Genomic DNA, 14545 nt, shown 5'->3' with positions numbered 1-14545 from the left:
CAAAAGTATCAATACTGCAATATATAAATACTCTGTTAACAAGTAAAAGTATTGACATCAAAATGTACTTAAAGTAGCAAAAGTAAAAGTACAGTAAATGTACTTAGTTACTTTCCACCACTGGTGATACTGTTAATAATACAGCATATCAATGAACGGCCTACACATCTTTGATGGACTGGCCTCCTCTCAGATGGGACAGGAAACAGGGGCGTCCGGCACATTACAGATTATCATAGGCATGTCCAGCTGCCGAACCCCACTTCTACAGCAGTCAACGAGAGAGAGAGAGAGAAAGAAATAGAGAGAGAGAGAGAGAGAGAGGAGAGAGAGAGAGAGAGAGAGAGTGAGAGTGAAAGAGAAAGGCATGAGCTAATAAACGGAGGAAAGACAGAGCACCGTGCACGCTAACAGCAGCAGTATATCAGAGTGAGATGACAGTTGCACAAAACCTATTTACTCTATCACATCTCTGGAAGTAACATCAGTGTAAATGTAATTCTGAGGGTAATTCGGGGATAATTTAACACATTTAGCTGAATACTAGGCCATTGTACGGACACGTCCAATCTGGACTGTTTCATGGCTTCTGAAGGCCTCTGATTCAAGTCAATCATTTTTACATGTGTGCTGGCATGTCCCGCATATACCAGCACACATATACCAGTGGCTGGGAACCTCTGGTGTAGACCACTACTGTAGCCTGGCTAACGTGACTTTGGACTGGGAAGGCTCATTTGATCAGCATATTATGTGTAGATCAGAGGTTTTCAACTGGTGGTCTGTGGACCACTGGTGGTCCGTGAAAGTATTGCATGTGGTCCCTGGCCATGCATTTAGTATGTTTTTTTATCGACCACTAGTTGGAAAACAAACTAATTCATTAAGTGAGTTTTGAATTTCAAGGAAAAGTCAACCGGATTGACTGGTTGAGTCTATTATTGTGCCCATATAATCATGCAGGTTAAGAGAACAGAGTAAGGGCAACCATGCAAAGGAATAGCTCCGGACGACTAACATATATTAAATTACTGACTGTTAAGGGCTTGATTTAATTCACCTCAAATTAACACATTTTATATTGCTTTTAATATCCCCTCACTCAACTCAACAGTGGTCCCCCAGGTTGATTATTAGTCAGCGTGGTGGTCCCTGGTTCATAATCAGTTGAAAACCCCTGGTGTAGATAATAAAGGCACTGTGGCCTCACAGGTCAGACGCAGGTTGGATATGCCCGTATTGAAACGAACAAATCGCGATCTGTGTATCGTTGAAAGCACACATCACATGTCATCCATCGATTATCTCGTTAGCATTAAGGCTAATTTTTGACGTGACATTTTGAAAGTGCAGATGCAAGTCATGTTGAAGCTTTTTTTGTTGACGACACGACAAACTTGCAATGAAGTTACAACAGTGCCTGTTTGTTATCCTGGTATCTCTAGTTGGGGGTGTAGTTAATTGACTGGCGAGAGGAAAATATGAGAACCAATACAAATACACAATCAGCAGTTAAGTGAAGATTGAATGAATGGAGCCTATAGCCTACCCAGTCATATACAGCGGAGGTTCCCGCACTATCTCCCCCCACACAGATCTCCTCCAAGCGGGCTGAACAACAGCTAGGCGGCCCAACCAACCAGCAGGAGTTGGTAGTGCAGAGACATAGACACAATCGATTGTATAGTGTTTTACCTCTATGCCTCCATCAGTTGCTTATTAAGATTGTATGAATATTATTCATTGTTCAAGGTATACATTAATGTCACTGTTAGAAATGGACATGGAGAGACACATGCACATGCAGGGGGAGAGAGAGCGAGAGAGAGAGAGAGTTGGGGGGATTCAAACATTTCCTGAACTTAGCTGAGCAATCTGACCCCCATAGACTGTTGGGAATTCTCTTCACAACTCACAAAGCCCTATAAGAGCCTATCGAGGGCTCAGAAGTAACATAAACACACACGCGCGCGCGCACGGGCGCACATCCACACACGCGCTTAAAGGCCCACTGATTGGCCCCATCAGTGCTCTTGTAGAAATGGCGCTGGAATCGGATGCCGCGCACATATTGGCGAGGCGAACATAAGTGAAAACACATGTTGTGTGAATGCAGAAAACAGAATGACAGAGCCCACGTGAAGTTATAACCCCATCGGATACTTCAGTTCACCAGAGGCAGGCCAGCCCGAGCGGAAACGCGTCCTGTTTTTAAAACCGACGTGGACTATGTATGATTAAGAAATATAAAACCAATCACACGCTGTGTGTTCACATTCATTGAGATCAGGGCATCCTTATTCCTGCAGCCTGATTGGCCAGGAAGATTCTGGGCTGCTGAATATTCATAGGAACATGAGCTGAGCTTCCTTTTGAAAATCATTGCACTACAAATATGAAACAGGTGCCGATTTGGAGATGATATCATCATCAGAAGCATTTAGATTAGACTCATTACTGGACTAGAGTATATACAGTAACGTCCTTGGTGTGCATTTAAATAATATGTGACCAGATTTGACCACATAAGTGAACCTTTCAAGCCTGTTTTCTGCAAGACATTACTCTATAAGCTATATCTCCAAAACTGGTGGGTCAAACTGAACAACCAATATGTCAATTTGAAGCTATGATTCCCTGCTTTCATATGACATGAAAAAATGAAAATTCAAAAACAAAATCCAATGGCAGTCCCTCAGTATAATCTGGTCACATATGTGTACGAACTGACACAAATAGATCCCTCTTGGATCCAACACAATTTTACACTCTCACAAACCTCTCTAAGCCAGTTGAGTAGCCGAACATCCACATAACAAAGTGAAAGTACATAATAACAAGTCATTCATACATTTAAAACATCCACATACATATTTATATTATCCATACATATTTTCCTGCATCGCGGAAACAGAACCCCTCCATTGTCTGGGGTCAGAGGTCATACCCCTAACTGCTGAATGGTCACATACTCTGACCTAAGCCTGACCTTTTGACCTCCATCATGGGATCTGGAACCAAGTCAGATCACTATGTTCGTCCCTCAGGGCACATATACATATGCACACACACATGTGCGTGCGTGCTCGCGCAAGCGTAACGTGTGCTCGCTCTCACGCACGTACGCACACACACACACACACACACAATAAACATTGAGACTGGACAGAGAATAGCTTCTAATCTTTAAATCTAGTCTCATTCTAGAAGCAGCTAGAAAAGCAAGGCCATGGTGAAATAGTATCCCAGTGCGAGTGAAAACAGCCATTACGAACAACCTGCCCCTACACTGCTTTCTGACCAGTTCAGGGTTGACATGTTTTCTTGTAGTTGGTAATTTGACATACAGTATCGTCGCTGTCAGGTGGAAAACCTTGTATGTCCAAAACCGTTACTTTTCAGGAAATGGAAAACAGAACCTGTGTTCCAGTGGATCCAATGTAGTTATTATTTTAGTGACAAGCTTGTTGATACGTTTCATTGGTTCAATATTTATTAATCCCACAGATACACTTCATCACTTTCACTTGTTCATTCAGTGAGCATGTGAATCGGCAATTCTTTGCCACTTTGGCGTAATAATGTAGAATGACAAAGTAGGGATTAATTTATGAAAAATAACATTAATAACAAGTTGAAACATGGAGATACAAGGTTTCTGCCCGACAGCGATGATATTGTTTTTATTTTTATTTTATTTTGTTAGTGCTGTATGTTAGCTTCTTCTTTCACCTGAATGACTGTTGCTAAGCAACTTGTTACTTTGTCTGTACTCACTCTGACAATGTACAGTATGTTGGACAACTGTACAGTACTTTATAGAAGAGAAGAAGAAAAAAAAACATTGCAGTACTAAATACAGTTCAGTTCATACATACACACAGTATTACATACATGACCATCCTCACATCATCTCTGGAATGAAGTGTTGGCTGTGTCTGTCCACCAAGGCATTTTTATTTTCTGAGGCCAGCTTATGTTTTCAATTGTTTTCATTGGGAGCTCTGCATATTTAGACTATGTTACAAACGCCAGCAGCCAGCGTGACAAGGTGTTGAGTGTCTATTCTGCACTGCACATCCCCGTACCGTCTACTTTGGGAATTTGGATGAGCGTTTTATAAGAGTGCCTTGCGTTCTCAGCTGGAGAAAAAAAACACAGTCTCAGTGTTCTCTAGTTTACCAACCCACATTCAAACACCAGCAAGACAAAAGCAGAGGATGGGTGCTCAGATAAAACTCTAAAGAATGCATTGTACACGCTACCTGCTTTATAGTCTAACGGTAAACGTCTTGATTGTTTGTTGCACAGAGATGGTCTCAGTGACCTGATTCCATTTTATTTAAAAGGACAGATCTTTCTCTGCCACTTGTCTGTCTGTGTATCAAGAATCAAGAGGGGTTTATTTGTCCCTCCCTCTCTCACTCGTACAGGGACAAGCAGTGTAAAGTTGGTGTGGCATGGTCTTAAGCATATTACAGGAAATAAATAAAAAGCAGAGAATGTACTGTATATGGAGGGAAGGATAGTGAAACATTAAACTCTGTCCTTTTACATAATGCAAACTTTCTTTTTGCATTTCAAAAGGGGCTTTCTCTCTCTCTGGGGGGCTTTATTTCTTTCTTTTTTCTAGACAGTTCACGCATTAAAGGCATGTAATAATAATAATAATAACTAGAACTGCACTCTGTCGAGTGCATACTTGCTTGTAGTAGCTCACTAGTAGGCCATAAATGGCCAACTAGTGCGCAAGCAGAGCGCGCAAGTCCTTTCGACCGCTGTAAACTGTCAAATCTCAGTATCTCTGTGAAGGAACGTTTGAAATGTATAATTCTTAGATTTTTACTATTTGCTACCTACCTACTTTATGCATATAAACACCTAGTATTATTAAGTATGATTCAAGTTTCTATCTATATAAGTTTGGGTGAAGAGCTAGTCATACATATACACACCACATACTCTGGTCCCAGCAGATCAGGCACAACTTGCTATTTTATTTTTTACTGATTATGTATATAGTATACGTATGACTAGCTCTAAATGATGACGTAAGAGATATGGTCATTTGTGGTTGTTTGGTCCCAGCAAAGCAGGCATATACTATATAGGCATATACTATATATAGTATATATATAGTATATAGGCATATACTATATACGTATACATATATACTACATAGAGTGTGTAGTTGTAAGTTGATTAGCGGTATACTGTGGTTACTTTGCGCCAAAAACCGTGACAGCTGTCCCGCCATTTGATGTTTATGCATGAAAACAGCAAATCTGTGCCTGGTTTGCTGGGACCAAACGACCACAAATGACCATATTTCTTACGTCATCATTAAGAGCTAGTCATACATATACACACCACGTACTCTGGTCCCAGCAGATCAGGCACAATTTGCTATTTTATTTTTACTGATTATGTATATAGTATACGTATGACTAGCTCTAAATGATGACGTAAGAAATATGGTCATTTGTGGTCATTTGGTCCCAGCAAAACAGGCACAGATTTGATGTTTTTCTGCATAAACATCGAATGGCGGGACAGCTGTCACAGCGGAAGAGACCGGGCGAAAACATTACTTGCGCGCTCTGCTTGCGCAAGTAATAATGTACTTTACCCCAGGCTAATGACATGCTAAAAGTTTATAAGTGGACTATTACAGTTTGCCTCTGAAACTCTCACAGTGGAACCATTCGAATTCGTGTTCCGGGCATTAAAACGGAGGTATTATAAAACCTGGACATTAAAATACTAAAGTGGGAATTTTTTTACAGCATGAAAAACACAGACGTTCTGTGTACAGCATTCACCTACTGTACCTTGACATATACACCCCCCTCCCCCCAAGAGGTAATACCGAACCCCCTCACCCAACGAAGTATGTTATAAGACCCTCGGAAACGTTACCTTCTTGGCGGTCCTCGAGGGCGACCTCCGCGTGGGCTTGATCGGGCCACTCAGCGTGACGGGCTGCTTGGACACGGAGCCGTTCTCCCTCTTCTTGCTGGGCGACGAGGGGGCCGACGAGGAGGAGGGGGATGGGGAGCCGGGCTGAGAGGAGGAGGAGGGTGGGGAGAGGGGCCCCACCACACGCACCGACATCTCCTCCGTGGCGGTGAGCCGGAGGCTGCGCAGCATCTCGTCCGTCTCGCGGTCCACCACCAGCAGCCTCGTCTCGTCGTCCACGGCCTTGATTCGCTGCACCACCTGGGAGGAGGAGGGGGGGGGGGACGACGACATGGAGGAGAAGATGAGTGGAAATTATGTTGCAATGATGGAGAGACCATATTACGAGTCCATTTGGGTCATTTTTCACTGAGGATGTTACTGTGCTGAAGAACACAGACCACAGTCTAAAAGACACAAATTGATTGTGGCTCAATCAGAGATTACAAACAATCCTTCTCAAAGAGGGCATCACATCAGGGAGAGAATATTATATCATCAATCAATAATTAACCACTTATAGTAACCCCTAGTTGTTTAGTTGACCGGAGCCCCCAAGGGCCCTATACAAGGCCCCCTGCATCCTTTATTTGACTGGAGCCCCCAAGGGCCCTAAACAAGGCCCCCTGCATCCTTTAGTTGACCGGAGCCCCCAAGGGCCCTATACAAGGGCCCTATACAAGGGCCCTATACAAGGCCCCCTGCCCCCAAGGGCCCTGCCGCCCTATACAAGGCCCCCTGCATCCTTTTTGAGTGGTGCAGCCACTCCAAGGAACAGCAATGTATGTCTGTCTGTCTGTCTGTCTGTCTGTCTGTCCGTCCCTATGTCTGTTTAGAGTACCAATAGTGACAAAAGTGGCGCTGTTGAGCTTCACACTGCACAGCTGCATGATGGAAAGCTGAATTTTTATCAGCCATTACGTGATTTCGGGTGTGACAGTACAGTACAGTAGAGGGACCCCGTGGGGACCCCCACACGGTAACTCTATCATTTCTCAACTGTATCGGACGCAGGGCGTCTCGCCGGAACCGAGCCGGCACCCTGGGCACGTTCCTGTGGGTCTGGAAGTTCCGGGGACCCCTCAAGGATCCCCACACAGAGTTTTACCACTCAGTTCACATGGGTGTGATTTTCCTCTATACCAAATGTTCACCCCAGATATAGATGATAGGATTGATGTTGTTAACTCTGTCTGAGGCTGACTTTTTTGTGTGTTTGGACATCCTTTACATTTTAGAACAACTTTTTGAAATCACTTCAAGCGTCTGTCACCATCTTCCTGTAAGCATGGATGCAAGCCAGTGTCTGTTACAATGGGGAAAGAAGAGACATTTGGAACTTGTACAGTGGAGAGACTTGACCTCATATGAAGCTGATTAATGGTAGGGTACATTAGTTACAGAAAGGTCCAGCATTCTACTTCTGAAGTTTTAATGGATTACGGTTGTCAATGTTTTCAATCAAACGAGCTGGACTCTGCAAATTACCTACAGTCACAGTGGTTGCTAATGATAATATAAGTACATAAAAATTACTAGAACGAATATGCACTTAGTTTTTGGCTGCACGTCTCATTCTGTGTGCTATGATATGCAGTAAAGTTGCAAGCACACACAGTTAATTTAACTCTGAGTGTAACAATGGACCCAAACGGACGGGTCAACAACACTGAAGGATTTTTACAGTGACTGATTCTTCTGATTCTTTTCGTAAGCCTGGGAAAGCCTTAATCAGATTCTGCTGTGGTCCACTTGACAGCCCGCCAAGAGACACAGCCTCCTGGATGCTGGCGTCCATGGAAATGGATAAAGACCCCCACCACCACCACCACAGACATGAGGTGGACACAGGTTGTTTTCTATGACTATTTTTATTTGACAATTTGGCCAAGTCGTTAAATTGTCACTTACGAAATGTGCATGTGTGCATGTGCGAAATGTATACATGCTATGATGCACTTATACTACATGTTGGTTTGTTTACTGTTGAGTGAGAAAACAATCTTGCACATTGCAAGATGGACCCGTCTGTTTGGGTCCATTTTTATTTTTTACACTCATAGTATGCTGCTGAGTGAAGTGGAGTGAGTCCCAGTCCCCTGAATGAGGGATGGAGGTGGGGTGACGACGGTGAGTGGTGACGTTTTGACATTTACCAGCAGTGACCTGCTGTCTTCAGTATTTCTGCAGAAAGGTCTGCTTGTTTTCACTGCACAGATGAGCAGATCTGGACTTGGCATAATGTGCAGTAAACACGCAGCAGTACTGATGTTGTCACTTGTTTAAGAGTTGGATGTGGTGCAAAAAGTTGTGAAGATAATGCTAATTAATACCACACAGTAAAATCCCCAGTGCTAATGTATTCATTTCAGTGTGTTTTTACACACACACGCGCGCGCGCGCCATACACGCGCACGCGGTGCTCTCACCTGGTGGTGCGTCTCTTTCTCCACATTGTCCCCGTTCACCTCCACCACACGGTCCCCGGCGCGGAGCCCCGCCGCCTCTGCAGGACTGGCGGGCTCCACTTTACGGATATACTGTCCGCTCTTCCCCTTCTCGCCGTGCAAGTGAAACCCATACCCGTTGTCCCCTTTTGTCATGAGACAAAGCCGCGGTTTCAAGACGCTGGCCATTATATCCACGCTTGTTGTTGCGTTCAACTTTCCACAGCCGTGCAGGAAAAAAAGGAAGAAAAAAAATGATAATCCAAATGCAGTGTTTTACAGGCGGTCGCACACTAAACTTTCACGCAGTGGAAACACCATATCGATTCGATGTGCGCACACTTTTTTCCCATGAAAGTCGGGATCACACGCACTACTCGCATAGAACCAGACGCAGTAGATATTCTCCAGGAGCGTAACTCCCAGCTCAGAGGTTAATGAAGGAAGGAAAAAAAATCAACAACCCTTTAAAATAAATACGACGAGCAACAAGTTCCGCGCTCGTGCCTTTGTAGTTTGTAGCCAAGCTGGATGGAGCGCTGTGCTCTGCTGTGCTGCTCTGTATGGAGGACTCTCCAAAGCGGATCCCTCGGGCGCGCAGAACTCAGTGCGTGCAACAGCCCATCCTTACAACGGGAGACCCCCCTCACAGTGCACTGGACTAGAGAAAGGCAACAGAGCGCTGGCTATATGCTATGGTCACGACGTTTATCCATTACAACCGGTTGGGGAATATGGATTAAATTACCATCGCATCGGAGCGGTGTTGGCGCTGGCTGTTGTGCGCAATAGCACCACCTCTCAGTTAGCCCTGACTTTTGCCTGCAACTTCGAGGGAGTTGCTTGGTAAAAGCTGCAGCACCGCCCCCAGGTGGTCATACATCAACGGTGACTTAAATGCATTTAAGTTATTTTTTGTGTGATATTTTCATAATACTGAAAATAGTTATACCGGTATCTAGAACTGCTATTTTGGCTATTTATTATTTTTAGTTATGCCACCCTCTATTTTTTATGACCAAGTTTTTATTATGCATTCTTCATTTTACATTGAGTTTTGATTGATTGATTGAAATATGTATTAACAGTTTGCAGAATTACAGTACATTTCAAGCACAACTCAATACAAAGACTATTAACTGTGAGTGGACAACCCAACCCAATAACGCATTACATTTGAGCAACTCACACTCCACTCAACAATTTATTCCACAGTGCACAAAGTGAAAAAGGACAGACATGTTAAACTGTACACAATCCCCCATTTGTACACATCCTGCCATGCACTTCCATTAGCTATGGTTACGTTATTGCATGGTCACAACTAAAAATACGTTTTACAAAATTAACATATAACAACATAGGCTGTACATACATGGCTTTACAACATAAATAGCAAGAGAAATTGTAAGAGTAAAAAGATTATAATATTGTGCTTTGACCTTTTCTATACGTGTATGACTGCATCAATAGATTTCCCTTTGGCCCCATTTTATTCCAACCCTAAAACATTCAGAAATGATAGTTTCCTTCTTCTTCTTTTTATATAACAGAAAGGAAGAGTGGAGGTTTCCATCTAGACACAAGGAAATTTTTTCCCCAGTAATAATTCCAGCAAAGATATATAGGCCGCCGCCTATATATCGATTAGAACCTTACTTGGGAATACCTTTTAAATGGTAAGGAGAGTGTGGAGTCATCATTTAGCAACAAAATCTGATGAAGATTCTATTCTATTTTTGAATGAAATGAAGCCTATCTGACTGCTAACATCCTGGCTTTACTAGCCTAATTAAACACATCCCACAGGCTAACACTTTCTAATATTAAACCTTTTTACAATCTATTGATGTAGTGGTACACGTAAACACAATCACATGCGTCCTTTTTATTGATTGAGAATCGTTGTGCATAGTGTTAAAATAAAATGTATAATAATGACAACAATGCACTAATGGGAGGCCTATAACACAATTTCAAATTGGGCTGCATTGTGACATTCCTTTGATGGTCAATCAAAACACTACACATAGGCCCTACTGCATATATTGTGTTAAGTTGTATGCCTATTCATAGCCTACTAAAGGAAACAATCCCAATGCCCTGTCAGAATAAGATCCTGTTTGTTATACTTGCAGGTATCACTTCTTAAGTTCTTCAGCACTGTTCTCCATGTTTCTGGAACTTTTGAGAAAGAGCGGACGTTATGTACATACGTCATCACGCCGGAAGCTAAATGTACGCTGAATGCTCTCATTGGTCAATGATGTCTGAAACGTCGAGAAACATCCACAGAGTTGTGGAAATATCCAGAAAGCTTTTTACAAATATATATATGAGTAGTGCGTCAGACACACAGACATTATCTTCACCAGATCCGAGGAGCACAACACTTTAGGAACAGCACTTAGGAAGTGAACAGCGAGGAGCGACCACTGTAGGCCAATACTTTTACACAGAAACTTCTCAGCACAGTAAGTACCAGCCTGTTTCGGTCACTTTTAATTTACAGGCTATCAACGGAATATCAGGTTCAGGTTTATCAGGTTCAGGTTCAGGAATATGGGTGTATAAGTTAGTATAACTGTACAGTGTACATTATCATCATATTAATATGAATAAAGTGTAAAACCTCAAGGCTACAATATCATTGTGATAAAATCTGCATCAGTTCCGTGTGTATTCAATTCCAAGAAAGCCATTGAGTAGGATTGTAATATAACTGTTGTAAGACATAATCTGAAACATATACATTATAAAATACCCAAATAGAATCAATATACACAGAAACTTCTCAGCACAGTAAGTACCACTATCTTGTTTCTGATGCTACATTTACAGGCGGAAGGAAACTAAAGGTGTAAATTCATTTGTTTAATTGTTTGTTTGTTGTTTAATTAATTTGAATAAAGTGCAATAACTTCAAGGCTATTATAGTACATGCTTTTCCAGGAAACGAACAAATTAATTTAAATTACAGCATGTGATAAAATATGCATCATCAGTTATTCAATGTGAATGAAATGCAGGAAGCCATTAGGAGGAACTGTTGCAAGTCATATTCTGAAACCTAAAGTAAATATAATATTGGTGTATTCAATTTTACATTATTTGATATAAATAGATATAGATAATATAATCAATTAACTAATACTTATATTATATTTCTTATTATATTAGGCTACATATAAATTATAATTTCAATAATAATCTATACATATATTGTTTCATGTTTGTAAAATGTACCTTTGTTCATTTATTTCTAGGTAATTATTCAAAATGTCTGCAGTAAAAGGTGTTGCTATTGGCATTGACCTGGGAACCACCTATTCCTGTGTGGGGGTTTACCAGCATGGCAAAGTAGAAATCATTGCCAATGACCAGGGCAACAGAACCACCCCCAGCTACGTGGCTTTCACTGACACTGAGAGACTCATTGGAGACGCAGCCAAGAACCAGGTGGCTATGAACCCCTCCAACACTGTGTTTGATGCCAAGAGACTGATTGGTCGGAAGTTTGATGATGCAGTGGTGCAGTCGGACATGAAGCACTGGCCCTTTAGGGTGGTGAGTGATGGAGGAAAGCCCAAAGTTCAGGTGGAATACAAGGGGGAGAACAAATGCTTCAACCCAGAGGAGATCTCCTCCATGGTCCTGGTAAAGATGAAAGAGATTGCTGAGGCCTACCTGGGCCAGAAGGTGAACAATGCTGTCATCACAGTCCCAGCTTACTTCAATGACTCACAGAGGCAGGCTACAAAGGATGCTGGCACCATTGCAGGGCTGAATATACTGAGAATAGTCAACGAGCCAACTGCAGCCGCCATCGCCTACGGACTAGACAAAGGCAAGTCAGGAGAACACAACGTCCTAATCTTTGACCTGGGTGGGGGCACCTTTGATGTGTCAATCCTGACGATCGAGGACGGTATCTTTGAGGTGAAGGCTACAGCTGGAGACACTCACCTGGGTGGGGAGGACTTTGACAATCGCATGGTCAACCACTTTGTGGAGGAGTTTAAGAGGAAATGCAAGAAGGACATCAGCCAAAACAAGAGATCTCTGAGGAGGTTGCGCACAGCTTGTGAGAGAGCTAAGAGAACCCTGTCCTCCAGCACTCAGGCTAACATTGAAATTGACTCTCTTTTTGAGGGCATTGACTTCTACACCTCCATCACCAGGGCTCGCTTTGAGGAGATGTGCTCTGACCTCTTCAGGGGAACATTAGAGCCTGTGGAAAAAGCCCTTAGCGATGCCAAGATGGACAAGGCGCACATTAACGACATTGTCCTGGTTGGAGGCTCCACCAGAATCCCCAAAATCCAGAAACTCCTGCAGGATTTCTTCAACGGCAGGGAGCTAAACAAGAGTATCAACCCAGATGAGGCCGTGGCTTATGGAGCTGCTGTCCAGGCTGCCATTCTGTCAGGTGATACATCAGGAAACGTTCAAGACCTGCTGCTGCTGGATGTGGCACCTCTCTCTCTGGGCCTTGAGACAGCTGGAGGAGTTATGACAGCCCTCATTAAACGGAACACTACCATCCCCACTAAACAAACCCAGACCTTCAGCACTTACTCTGACAACCAGCCTGGGGTCCTCATCCAGGTGTTTGAAGGAGAGAGAGCCATGACCAAGGACAACAATCTGCTGGGCAAGTTTGAACTGTCAGGAATCCCACCTGCTCCTAGAGGGGTTCCTCAGATCGAGGTCACCTTTGACATTGATGCTAATGGTATCTTGAAAGTGTCTGCAGTGGATAAAAGCACAGGCAAAGAGAACAAAATCACCATTACCAACGATAAGGGTCGGCTCAGCAAAGAAGAGATCGAGAGGATGGTGCAGGATGCTGACGAATACAAAGTTGAAGACGACCTTCAGAGGGACAGGATCACTGCCAAGAACTCCCTGGAATCCTACACCTTCAACATGAAGAGCAGTGTACAAGATGACAACGTGAAGGGGAAGATCAGTGAAGAGGACCAGAAGAAGGTCATTGAGCAGTGTGATCAGGCCATAGCCTGGCTGGAGAACAACCAGTTGGCTGATAAAGAGGAATATCAGAACCAACAGAAAGAGCTGGAGAAAGTGTGTAGCTCCATCATCAGCAAGTTGTATCAGGGAGGAATGCCAGCAGGCAGCTGCAGACAGCAGGCACAAGGCAACTCCCAGGGCCCAACCATTGAGGAGGTTGACTAATTTAATATTTGTTTATGGACTTAAAAAAAGGAAGAAAAAAGAGATGATAATGCTTACTGTACTTACACTTTAATCTATGTGTGACTATAGGTAATTTGTGTTTTTGTTGATCATGTACATAATGTACAGTGCATTCACTGTATATTCATTACTTTTATTTGTATTTTATTTACAGTATGCAGTGCTGGACATTGCAGTAAAATGTTAAATTGAATATTGCTGGTGGCTTTGTATATTTTAAATAAAATAATATGTAAATATCATCATTCATCATAATAATTGTCCTGAGTTATTCACATTTACAATTAGGTAGGAACATTGATGGCATTTTCTTTATTTGGAAAGTATCTGAAACCCATCTGAAGGAGTTCAAGAGTAACTCAACATTAACATTTGCCATTTGAAATTCACCACTGAATGTGATGACCACAAGATGAAGAGTGACTCTAGCAGACTTCATTCCAACATCTTAAGCGTACTGACAGAAACTGTGTTACATAAACAAACTTTCCATCCTTTTCCATTCAAGAGAAGTCTGCAAATATCCCAGTTTAAATTCCCCCACATCTGTATTTCTGATGTCGATTTCCTTAGGCTCTGCCTCTGATATAGATGCATGTTATTATCAAAGTATCAACACTGGTTGACAGTCATACAACTGTGATGCAGTATTTCTAGTTCAGAAGTGGCACCTTGAACTAAGTAACCAGGTGGGGAGAGAAGATCTAGTATAGACCGATTCACAGAGGGGTGCCCTGGGCGCGGCCATTACTGAGGTGTAATCCATGGAGCAGGTGCTCCGTAGGCCAGGTGTAGCTAATCAGTGCTGCTGCACTCAATGGTACACCTCAGTAATGGCCGCACCCAGGAAACCCTCTGTGAATCGGTCTATAGGCTAGATATATACCCACAACAATTAACTTATAATATACAAGACCAGT

General features: G+C 42.7%; 2 protein-coding genes across 7 annotated transcripts in view; one reads left to right on the top strand and one right to left on the bottom strand.

The window, feature by feature from the left end:
• Window positions 1-9235, bottom strand: part of LOC310869073 (Na(+)/H(+) exchange regulatory cofactor NHE-RF2) — a 58333-nt gene extending 49098 nt beyond the window's left edge. For 4 of the 5 annotated variants that reach the window (XR_014570124.1, XR_014570125.1, XR_014570126.1 and 1 more), the window contains exons 1-2: window positions 8388-9234; window positions 5920-6219 (exon numbers count right to left, since the gene is read on the bottom strand). Coding sequence is in view for 2 of the 5 variants with exons in the window: in XM_083779657.1 (XP_083635783.1) it covers window positions 5920-6219; window positions 8388-8594 (507 nt within the window). In the remaining 3 variants the exon portion in view is untranslated. Of the gene's footprint in view, window positions 1-5919; window positions 6220-8387 lie in introns of all 5 variants that reach the window. The other variant, XM_083779658.1, reaches the window with a different exon arrangement.
• A 1445-nt stretch (window positions 9236-10680) lies between these two features.
• LOC310869065 (heat shock 70 kDa protein 1) lies at window positions 10681-13824 on the top strand. Of its 2 annotated transcripts, none has more exons than XM_083779644.1 (2): window positions 10681-10879; window positions 11672-13824. In XM_083779644.1, exon 2 carries the CDS (start codon window positions 11685-11687, stop codon window positions 13602-13604), a length of 1920 nt encoding a protein of 639 aa, XP_083635770.1. In that variant the 5' UTR covers window positions 10681-10879; window positions 11672-11684; the 3' UTR covers window positions 13605-13824. The 2 variants fall into 2 exon arrangements, with proteins under 2 accessions (XP_083635770.1, XP_083635771.1); XM_083779645.1 differs by lacking the exon at window positions 10681-10879 and adding an exon at window positions 11190-11207.
• Window positions 13825-14545: the final 721 nt, after the last annotated feature.

This window comes from Protomyctophum parallelum (genome assembly GCF_964188405.1).
Source record: "Protomyctophum parallelum genome assembly, chromosome: 13".
Lineage (NCBI taxonomy): Eukaryota > Metazoa > Chordata > Actinopteri > Myctophiformes > Myctophidae > Protomyctophum > Protomyctophum parallelum.
Note: the sequence above shows the minus strand (reverse complement) of the source record. Positions and strands in the feature narration are given on the sequence as shown.